The sequence below is a fragment of the Sinocyclocheilus anshuiensis genome, unplaced genomic scaffold (assembly GCF_001515605.1).
Source record: "Sinocyclocheilus anshuiensis isolate Anshui unplaced genomic scaffold, SAMN03320099.WGS_v1.1 scaffold140, whole genome shotgun sequence".
Lineage (NCBI taxonomy): Eukaryota > Metazoa > Chordata > Actinopteri > Cypriniformes > Cyprinidae > Sinocyclocheilus > Sinocyclocheilus anshuiensis.
This window is the reverse complement of record NW_015554147.1, coordinates 311062-323314: the sequence shown is the minus strand read 5'-3', so window position 1 is coordinate 323314 and position 12253 is coordinate 311062. Positions and strand designations below refer to the sequence as shown.

At 38.2% G+C, this 12253-nt stretch overlaps 1 protein-coding gene across 8 annotated transcripts in view; it reads right to left on the bottom strand.

Annotated features, from left to right (window-relative positions):
- LOC107670612 (nectin-1-like) overlaps positions 1 to 12253 on the bottom strand; it is a 249801-nt gene that overhangs the window by 133006 nt on the left and 104542 nt on the right. Inside the window, exon 6 of one of the 8 annotated variants that reach the window (XM_016463261.1) lies at positions 3394 to 7530. The exons of the other annotated variants lie outside the window; for them this stretch is intronic. Within the exon in view, the coding sequence (XP_016318747.1) occupies positions 7025 to 7530 (506 nt within the window). The 3' untranslated portion in view covers positions 3394 to 7024. Of the gene's footprint in view, positions 1 to 3393; positions 7531 to 12253 lie in introns of those variants that run through there. 8 annotated transcript variants of the gene reach the window in all.

Sequence of the window (12253 nt, the reverse complement as noted above, 5' to 3'; positions counted from 1 at the left end):
CTTCCTTAATATGCAGATTTGAACCGTTTTGTCGAACCGTAGTTACACGGGATTCGAACCGGAGCTCCTCGCCTCTGAAGTACGTCTCCGTACTCCGTGAGCTACCCATTGATATGAAGCTAGATATGAGCGGTGCTAACGTTCAAAAGCATCAGTTTTCAAATCTCCCAGCATATTAAAATTGTTTTGAAGTCATAACATGATATTCTTCAAGTAATTGTGCGAAAATTATGCTTTATTAATCGAAACTCTGTAAATGTGTGTGAAAAGGAATAAAAGGTGTCGGAGTTTTACTGCCTCTAGTGTTCATTTCTTTTGGAAACTGCAGTGATATGTACTTATTGGTACGTATTTCGCGTCTCGCGAAAATGTGCCCCCGGGTACGTTTTTGCCATGAGACCAGGTTGGCCGTTTTCTAGTGTTAATAAACACTGCATAAATGCAAGAAACTACACCAGAATAAGTAATAGGATTGTAGATTTACCCTATATTAACCTGTCACTCTGTAGGGTCTTGCTAAGTGAAGTTGTACAGAATTTGGCTAATAGTTGTTGATACAAGTTTGATCATTTGCACAAAAACTTTGTCTGATAGTTTTTTTTTATTTATTTATTTTTCTTACAATAACTTTTTTTTTTTTTTGATAATTTGTTTGATCATATTGTCTTCACAAGAACTTTGATCATTTGATCATGTTTTTATCCCAATATATTTGCCTGATCATTTTATTTAATCATTTTGTTTTACAATAACTTAATTTAGTTTGATCATCTTCTCTTTACAACTTGGTCTTGTTTGATACAACATTTGTTTGACAATTTGTTGCTACAAATAACGGCTGGATTATTTTTTGACCATTCCATCTTAAAACAACTTTGATCATTTTGTTTGGCAATTTTCTGTTTACAATAACTTTGTCTAATAATTTTGTTTAATATTTTCTTCTTTACAATACATTTGTCTGATTTTTTTTATTTAATAATTTGTCAGACCATTTGATTTTTTTTTTTTTTGCAATACAATTATTTGATCATTTTGTTTGATCCTTTTGTCTCACAATAACTTGGTCTGATCATTTGACTATTAATTTGTCTTACAATAACTTTGTCTAATCATTTTATTTGATCTCTTGTCTGATCATTGTTTTCTTACAATAACTTTGTCTGACCATTTTGTCTTTCAAAAAGATTGTTTCATTTCCGTGACCATTTTCTCTCCAACCACTTAGATCATTTGTTTGATCATTTGTTTTATTATTCATCTTACAATAACTTTGATACATTTGTTTGATAATTTTGTTTTTACAATAACCTTCTCTGATCATGGTTTCATCATTTTTCCCCATAATAACTTTGTCTAATTATTTTGTTTGATCGTATGTTTTACCATTCATTTGAAAATGTAGTCTCAGTCAAGAAAACCACTGAGGTGGGAATGAGAATACAGACATTTGATGACCTTTAATGTGTCTGATTTTTTTATTTTTTATTTATATTTATTTATTAATTTGTCTTAAAATAACTTTGATCATTTTAATTGATAATTTTTAATTGATCAAAAAAAGTGCCTCAAATACATCAGATATAAAACAAACAAAAAACATGTAACTCAGAATACAGAAATCAATATTATCGAATTATTATACTGACTAAACTCTGAACTCATAACTTAATAGCTTGCTCTGGTATATTAGTTTATCCTTAAAACATATGTACACTATGATCCTGAAAATGTAATTGTAGTCTTATCATAATCTGTCAGCTAAACAAACAGTAGCGAGCAAAGAATACAGGATGTGTTCAATGTGTACATATGGTAAACCATGTTAAATTGAAATTATAATAGAGATACAGTAAAACACTTGTCATTTGCACACTAAAACATGCAAATGTCTAAATTGACCTTTCATTAATATAATCCTGACAAATGATATTTAATATCTGGATAATGACTATGCCGTGCAGTGAATAACAACGCAAAACTAGGGAACAACATGCTTTTTGGGTGAACTGTTGCTTAAGCACAATATTTCATATCAAATTCACAATCTTACTATGACTCCGACTGACTGTGCCGTTCATGGGAGAGTCTCATGTAGCCAGATTCCCTTTCCCTGCACTGCTGAGTGACACAGCATGGAAGTTCACTCTGGAGGGAATGAGGCTCTCTACAAAGAGAGCTTTGAGGAGACGGACAGGGGCAGCTGCTCTCCAGGCACCCTGGCAAGCAAGTCTGCACTCTCTCGTTCCCATCTGCGACTGCTTTTCAGGGGTGGTTCAGCTGATCAAGGGCCGAATTTAAAAGCACAGGATGATGGAAAAGTAATTGCCCTCGCTGTGAAAATAGACCATGCATGTTCTATCACTTATTCATATTGAAAGGGGGAAAATATAGTGCTCTAATATCTATTTTTTTTTACTGTGATTTCTAAGTGCAGAAAGTGAATAATTTGCATTGCTCAAGAGAACTATCGCTTTGCGCGGTGGGGAGGCCACATCCAGCTGTTAGCACTATTGGGATTTGGAGCTTATAATTGCAGTTATCTTTTACACAGACAAAAGCATTTTAAAAGCCGTGTCAAATTCAAGAGTTACAAGCCATTTAAATTCCTGAAACTAATGCGAGTACAATTTTATGCAGTGTGATCTCATGCTTGCCCGTCGATATTCATTCATAGGATGTTTGGATAGACAATAAAACAACATACTGACAAAATTAAAAAAAAAACCTTTTAGACTGTTCAGAAATGATAATGCTGGACCGCCACAGATGCATTGCTCAAGAGAACTATCGCTTTGCGCGGTGGGGAGGCCACATCCAGCTGTTAGCACTATTGGGATTTGGAGCTTATAATTGCAGTTATCTTTTACACAGACAAAAGCATTTTAAAAGCCGTGTCAAATTCAAGAGTTACAAGCCATTTAAATTCCTGAAACTAATGCGAGTACAATTTTATGCAGTGTGATCTCATGCTTGCCCGTCGATATTCATTTTCATTCATAGGATGTTTGGATAGACAATAAAACAACATACTGACAAAATAAAAAAAAAAACTTTTAGACTGTTCAGAAATGATAATGCTGGACCGCCACAGATGACCAAAATCAATACACAACCCCATAGTGGGACTTCAATTTAATAATGGAAGAAAATGACCGTTCGAGCCGTTCGCCACGGGGCCCGGAGCGACCGCACCAGTTGCACCCCCCTAAGGACGGCCCTGGTTACAATAGATATTTGTTGTAACATTATACTATATACTATACTATATTTTCCTATAAGATGTGTGTGTGTGTGTGCCACTAAAACAGTGTTGCATAATTGTGAAGGGTAAAAGGAAGATATCAAATTAAAACATCATCTACTTTGAGTAACTGGGACAAAGCATCTTTGAACATTTAAATCATTTAATGTTTCAAAGCAAATACAGTTTACTTCACTGGGTCAACACATGTGAACAATATATATATATTTTTTTCATATCATTACCGACCTCAGCAGACATACATTCACACGGCTGCATGAAGACAAGATCTTTCTTTATGTTTTTATGATTTTTTGTTTGTTTTGTTGCAGTTATGTACAAAGTCATTGTAATGCATCAGCCCCACATCTCTATACAGAACCCATTAAAATATCAAAACTTATCTACCCAAGTCCATGTCAAAGTAGATTTATGGCAATAAGCTATACATCTCCAGTCGTCTGAGCTGTCTGATTTGTTTTCTAGTTCATTTTGCAGTCAACGTCCAGACTTGAAACTCCTCCATTTCTGTTCCCCTAACATACAGTAAACCCAACTATAGTTTCCAAGGTACATACATTATTTACAGTGGAATGTCAGGCTTTGAAGTGGGCAGTTAGAAAGACATGAGACTCTCGAATGAAAAACTGAAAGAACTTTAAATCTAAAAAACAAGGAATGCATGAAAGAAGGAATAAAAAGCAATATTTTGTCTGTTCAACAATATGCAAAACAAAAAGAAAGTAAAAAAATATATATTATTTTCTTAGTATGCCTATGCACTTATGCATGCTATTTAATGCTGCTAGAAGCATCAACATCAACTGATCCAGCAGACAGACTGCTGTATCTAAAAAACAAAACAAAAAACAGGCTGATATGGGTCATGAAAATTTATTATAGTCAATCAAAATCTCTTATTTGACATTTAAAGCCTTAATAGCATTTGGTAAATGGGTAACTTGTGCTTGGCTTGAGAAAACATACAAAAAAAGAACCCTTAATTAACAAAACCCTGGGAGCACAGGGGTCTGTGAAAAGAATGAAAGAAAGAGCAAGCGATACAGAAATAACTACATATATAATTAACTACTAATTAAACTTCTGGAACAAAAACTTGTGCTTTAGCTAAAGTGATGTCAGTCTCTTTAATCACAACCATGATTAAGTAGCAGGTTTCCAGTTGTGAGCTGGTTAACAAAGTGCTGGCGGAGCAGAGAGAGAATATTTTTATTCATGAGGGTTTCAAAAACTTGGTAAAAACACAGCTTCTATAATACTTAAAGTCCAGGTGATGCACTTTCCACCACACTGGCCAACTTGTGTAGATTCATAATGTTTATCATGCGAATGTTGTAAAAATGTACAGTGAGGGCAGACAAGGCACAATAACTCTAAAAAAAAAAGAATATGAAAAGAAAACAATATGTACAATATGCAGATCTAAAAAAAAATTAAAAAGAGTAAAACCTTACATCTCACACTTCATAGGCACTGCAATTTGTATAATGTTGCACATTGCTAAGCTAAAATACAAGGTTTGCTAAGCAACAAATGTACAGTTATTCATCATGTGGTCTGCTTTAGGTCAAATCAAGATGTGCATGAGGTCTACCATCAAGGTTTTTATTCATATGTAGCTTAGATGTAAGTGTATTATGACTTTCCCTATGAGACAGACCACAAGGAATCTGAGGCTGCACGTTCTAGTTTGTTTATTATGTGGGTTCTTTTAATAATGGCTTCATCTACCAATTGGAGTGTGGAACTCTCAGCTTTAATGCATGTTATCGTTTTTAATTCCCTTCTGCAGATTTTCCCCTCAGAGAAAATGCACAAAAGCCACCAGATTCCACGACGGAGTGAGCAACCTACAGTAAGTGGCGCTCATCTGGAGTTTCCCCATGTTTTCAGGTCCTCCTAGATTGTCCATGTGATTACAGGGGTTCAGCATCCTAATCTCTCGTCTTGTAAAGAGCCCTGTTTAAGGCAGGCAAGGGAATTAAATATTTCATGGACAAGCCATGATAAATTCTACGCAGGGATATGGACGCAGGGAGGTTATTTGTCTCTGGAAGTAAAATCATTTAGTGGAAAACGGCCCACCCATTCACAAACGCTGATGTAAAAAGTGCGAGAAAAGCTGAACCAAACAAGGAGCGATTAAAAAAGACACACATGCATTAAAAAAGGCCTGAATGCTTGTACATTTTGCAGCCGAACAGGTATGTCAGGATTTTGATGAATATCCATTTTGTTTATTTAAATACATACTAATTTGTAGCCACCAAATCTGCTCTTTATAGAGGATCAGGAAGGATTTGGATAGGAATCCTGGCTTTGCGGCAGATCCTGTGGTTTCAGAGATCCAGCAGTACATAGCAAGCCTGTCTGTGATGCCCAGTTGCTGCCATGTTTACCTCTGATTTCATTTTGGCTCGAGACTTTTCCGTAATTTCATTCCCGTGACCCATGCTTTTACCGCTACCTTCTTTTGGAAAAACTACTTCCATCAAAAGGCTCTCAGTGCTGGTTGACACAAGTGCTACACACCTGTGCTTTAATCTCCTGTGGAACTAAACATTACCGTTGAACCGGTTCATATTTACAAGATCTTGAAAACATTTTGACCACTCCACATCACCAACTCTAAATAACAAACACCCTGTCTTTATAACAACACCACATTATATAGGATTATCCTTTTGCGTCTTAAGAGTTTCAGAGGAAATAGATTTTTGGAAAGCATTGTTATGAAAACACTACACATGATGGCACATCCGAGGTGGATCTATGGATGGAGACTGATTGAGACTGGCATGGAGAGTGAGGGGCAGGTGGGTGTGCAGTGTATCTGTCTAGGCACCGTTCTGCATGCTCGACTGCAGTGTTCATATGACTAACGCTGCAGATGTGTCCCTCAGCTCTCAGCAGAGCTAGGTCTTAAAATAAATACTGTTTTTGGAGAGCAGTCAGAACCCACATGCTTTTTTGTTCCATTGGATTGTATGCTTCAAGGCCATGCCACATTTTCGGACCCCTGGATCTACATTCTGGGTCCTTTAGGATGTTGGGAGCGGTGTTTGTACCAAGAACCACAGGATTATGATGTTTCCATTAAACACAATAGTGTTAATGCAACCTTTGACCTCATAACGACACATGTATGGGCAGGAATAATTATTCTACTATTTAGTTCCACATTTTCTGGTAACCAACACTCCATATAAAAAACAAGACTATATAAAACAGACAAAACTATGATTAATGTAAAAGTAATGGTAATATGCTAATGAGATAAAAAAACAAGACAAACAATAAAAAAATAATCATACATCCAGTGTAAGACTTTCACAACATGATCAGCAATATACCCCTTTCCAAAACACTCACAGTCTCTTTTTATACATTTAATACATTTATAATAACAACAAAATGAGACAAAAATGATAATACACTGTAATATGTTCAAGCTACCTGCCTGTCCAGCCTTACTGGATATTGATTGGCATCAGTCACTGAGAAAACCTCTTGCTGTTGTAGCAGGTTCATCTAAAAGCATGTCGATGTGTAATGATGTTGACATGTTGGTGCTTTATCCACAGCTGTTTATTTCGATGGACTCTGATGGGGGCGGAGGTTACTGGGTCAGGGGTGGGATGTGCAGATAGGGATAAACACATGGTGGGAGGGTTCTAGTGATGGAGGTGAATGGGTGTGGTTAGATGAAGGAGAGGGCAAAAGGTTGTTGATCTTTTATCCTTGACGTTGCATGCCACTCTACACATACCACTCCTTCTTTGAAATAACAGAGCCGTCGGTTTGGGAGACCATGTCGTCGGTGATCTCGGGCTCGGGGTCGTACTGGAAGGCAAGGGTCCGTTCATCGTAATCGTGACTTTCGCCTTCGTCTACAGTGAAATAGGGTCTCTTCAGATCCTCAGAGTTGCCGTCGAAATCCCGATCGCCACCCTCGAAACCGCCAGGCCCGCTAATTTGAGCCGGTTTCTTTTCATCGTCCGAGTCGTCGGGGTACTGCATGTTCTTAGGCATCGGAGGATGGGCAGGCATGCCACCGGCCTTGCTGTATCCATTCCCGAACACATGTTTTTTGGTGCTGTAGTCGCCCTTAAAGGTGCGCTGACGACGCCGCAGGAAGAAGACAAGCAGCGCAATGGCGGCCACCAGCAGGGCCACTCCACCGACCGCACCACCGATGGCAGCGCCGGAACTATGCATCTCCTGTGGGATCTCACGGCCATCAAAAGGCGGGGAGTTAGGGAATTCTGGGTAGGAAAACACAGATGGAAGGGGAGAGTGTGTCAGTGCTCTGGTGGGAAGGAGGTGCATTTGTGCAGGTGCTCATTTTTTGATGAGGAAAGGAACATAGGGGAGGAGAAACAAAAGGGAAGAAAGGAAGGAGCCCCCGCCCCATACCCACAACCACCCACCCACTTCCTCCCACAAAACCAATCCATTACGACGGCTTCATATAGAAAAGCAAGAGCTGAATGTTTAGTCACAGCATGCATTTTATGGAACATAAGAACAAGCAGTCAAACCATTTTGTATGCAAACAGAAAGAACAAAAGTCTTGAAATTTAGGGTTCCTGTACACTAGAGCAGGGGCATAATGTTTCTATTTAGTGTGCACTGGGACCAGTTTCTAATACCCACCTAACATGTTGTTTTCTGCACATTGGTTGCATCACATTGCATTGGTTTTGGGTGCAAAAGTTAGAAAAGGACATAATTTTAACCGTGGAAGCTATAAATTCAAAGATTCAATTGGATTAACCAAATTTATGTAATATTACAACCCATTCTCACTCCTAAAGACACCAAAAACTGAAGCAGGGTCAAGCACTTCACTATTATGACTCTAAAGGTATCCCTAGGCCAGGGGTCTCCAACCCTGCTCCTGCAGATTTCAGCTCCAACCCCAATCAAACACACCCGAACCAGCTAAACAAGGTATTCAGGGTTACTTGATAATTACAGGAAGGTGTGTTGGAGCAGGGTTGGAACTGAAGTCTGCAGGATGGTAACTCTCCAGGAGCAGGGTTGGAGATCCCTGCCCTAGGCGTCACTATATCGATGAACTTGGAACTCCATTGCTTTCAATTGCTTGCCTTATAGATTAAGACGGATTTAACATACATGAGATTAAGACGGATTCAACATATATCATAAAGACCAAATTATACCACAATATATAATTAAATGACAATAAATGATTGAGTATATGGTTTCTCAATGGACTTCCTAGTTCAATATAGCAACCGAGGTATACCTTTAGGCCTGGTTTCACAGACAGGGCTTAGGTTAAACCAGGATTATGCCATAGTCCAATTAGGACATTTAAGAATCTTTTGTAAACGTGCCTTTACGAAATGACATTACTGGTGTGCATCTTGAGACAAAACAATGGCACTGACATATTTTAAGATCAGTCAGGGCACGTTTCTTTCAGTTAAAACTGGCCAGACAATGCATTTTAGTCTGGGACTAGACTTAAAGGGTTAGTTCACCCAAAAATGAAAATTAGCCCATAAATTACTCACCCTCAAGTCATCCTAGGTGTATATGACTTTCTTCTTTCAGATGAATCCAGTCGGAGTTATATTAAAAATTGTCTTTGATCTTTCAAGCTGTTTCATGGCACTCAGCGGGTGTTGCATGCATCCGTCCAAAAGCACTTAATTAAAATGCGCCCATCCATAAAAAAAAAGTGTCTCACATGGCTCCGGGGTGTGAACAAAGGCCTTCTGTAGCGAATCGATGCATTTTTGTAAGAAAAATATCCATATTCAAAATGTAATAATCACTTTAATCTAGCTTGCGCTCACTATTGTACACTGGAAGCAGTTCTAGGCGGATGACATATGAGGTCAGCGCTGAGCATGCGCCGGTAAGTCTCGTGAAAACCAACGTTTGTTAACAGGAGCAAAGGAAGCAAAGTTTCCTTACCTTAGGAAAGGAAAACCAGTCTCCTCTTGTATCAACCTTTAAGCCTTTTCTGTGAAACCGGGGTTTAGTGTCCTAGTAGTGACGCTAAAGAATGGGAATGAGTATGAGTTGAATATTAATAGGTGATTTATGGACCCGCCACTTAAGTTTCAGTGGTGTTGTAGTAAATGTTAAAACTTTTGGTTGCTTTACTTTTGGAAACTTTTCGGAAACCTCATTGAAATCAATTGATTCAAAGCATTCTCTGACGAAGCGTAAACTCTAGTGCATAGGCGCCCTTGATCATTTAAGTTATTAACTGCAGCACTTGAATCTGTCTGGAGGTAAAGTGTGCATTAAAATTAACAATCAGCACCAATACACTTATAACAGACCAGACAGCTCATTAAATCTGAGCGACCTCAAAAATTATGATTCAACTTAAGTACAGGTGGCTTGCATTTGAAGCTCTAGACCTTGTTGGCGTATATGGAATACATTTTTTTAAAGCACACACTTATATTCTCTTAAACCATTCATAAAATACATGTCTTTCTTTTTACTCAATGAATTAAAGAACAGATAAAGCTGCAGGTGAAAGGCAAACCGAGCACTGCTGCTTTCAAAAGTTCATAGAGGCTTTCAGATGAGTGATGTGGTTTTTACAATCATGCTGGAACATGAATCCCCTGCAAGTCTACTGTACATGGTTACAGCTGACACACTGCTTGTGGTTTTGTTTTCAAAGCACACAAAAGACATGCATCCAACAGAAAACAAGCGACACAGCATGTAATAAGCCCATGCAAAAAGTCAGTAAACCATTTCTTAAAAGCACCCACAGCATTGAGATTTGCAAACAGCAATTAGAGTTGAAGAAGTAATTCACACACGCTCGCACACACACACACACACAAATGCAAGACATGCAACTTTTTTCAGCATTGGATCATTCACAATTGCTGGATTAACAGCTTGCATGCGGTTTCTAAAGACTTTTCTTTGTGAGGCGCTCCTTGTAAACATAACCAAACTGCTCCAAGCACTACAACAGGTCAGTGCAAAAATCTACCAACACTCAAATATAAAACATAACCAAGGGATTCAAAAACACTTAACTCTAAATTAGGTACAATGCGACAGAGCAACAAACTGTGTCTTACAATACATTTTATTGGTTGTCACATTCAAAATCCCACCCCAAATCAGAATGTTTGATTGGCTCTGACTGTCACAATGTATGAAACAAAGACATCCAACAATGTCTTGTAGGAGCTCCTCCAAACAGTCTAGAAATGTGTCCTTCACACGTTGTGTTAACACAACAGTTGTGCGTAGTTACAGCACAATACAACTTGTGACAACAACGAAACAGTAGACGCTAGACACCCTGCATTATATTTCCAGTCTGAAGTCTATGCCATTTACATGTGCTAATAGAATATGCCGGTTAAAAAGGTCAGCGGCTGCATTGTGAAGGTTTCTGACTGCCTTATGCGACAGTGACTTATTGAATATAGGCCGTAATAAGGCGGTCAGGGTGAGCTACATTTGACATATTCCAGCTACTTAATGAGCTTCCATTCTAGACCTGGCAGAGCAATGTCTGGTACCCACCACACACGCGGTGATGGTCAGATATTTCTCATTGACACACTCAGACAGCTTGTAAAGGATTACGGTCATAAAAGGCAAAAACCTCTAGGGGTTCAATCCATCTTGTCCTTTAATCTAAGAATATAAAGTTAAATGCTAATAGGGAAGGGAAAATGCATAGCATACTTTCAGAAGATACACAAAGTGCACAAATGAAAACTTTTCTAGCTATACAAACTGACTGTATTGTTGTATTGAAATATGTGCAATTCATAACACAATGCTAATAATACGATTATACTCTGAAAAAAATATATTGGAGTACATTTTACATGAAAATGCTATTTCAGTCGTTTTACTTCATTTCATATTTAATTCAATGTGTTACTTGCCATGACTGCAATTTACTAGCAGTTTCTGAGAGAAAATTGTTTCTACACCAATTTCTTTGCTGCAAATGGTGCTATAGTTTTAGCATAACTATTCTGCTTCTATTGTCAGTTGACAGCCGTGGGAAGAAAGTTAAAGTCAGTAAACTCTTGAAATGTTTATACCTAGCCATATAGCAATGCATTAGTTTAAAGGCACTGTGATTTTAAGATAACTCTATCGCCCCCTAGAGTGTGGAGGATTGTTACCACCACAGAACCTCTGGCCAACATGAACCAATGATTTTGCTACTTTTGTAATTTGCCATTATGACAATAGGAAGAAAAAAAAACACGTGGTTTTCTGGTCTTAGCTGGAATAGGCTGGTTTTGCAAGGCCCTTTACATATTTACTGTTGTAGTTCATTTTTGAATTTTTGTGTGTAGCTTAATTAACCACCTATCTCAGCCAGGACACTCCTGTAAAGGACATTTTTAATCTCAAGGTTTCTTTCCTGGTTAAATAAAGGTCTAACAATATAATGGGCTTTTAAACAATTTCATTTCCTGTTTTAACTCAATTAAACCATTATTTCAAATTCTCAAACACCTCTCATTAATGTTAATGCCAAATGTTAAGGCTAACAGGCTGCTGGTTCTCATATTGGGGGGGTCAAGGGAACAATTTGACTTCTGAAGTCTTTCTCTCAAATGTAATTACTGTGACAATCCACTGCTAAAGCCATTCAACCACAGGAACCCATCTATGTATACTCTACCTCCCTCTCTCTGTTTCTCTTTCCGCTGCTATTTCTATTCTAGGTTTAGTCAGAGAGTGTCCACACTGTGGTTTGGCCACCGGTGGTGCGACCACTCTCTCAGCTATCAGCTCTCAAGTTTTAATCTGGCCTTTAATGGGATTAGATGAACTGGAGGCTTCATTATACTGAGAGAGATAAATCCACAGGACTGGAAGAGTTGAACGGACCAGTCTTCTTCCTCTAATTCATTCCTTTTTCCTTCAGTGCACCTTTCTGTCAGTATCTCCTCAGCTCTCGCTCCATCACTCTAATTGGTAAACTCGTTTTGTGCCCCT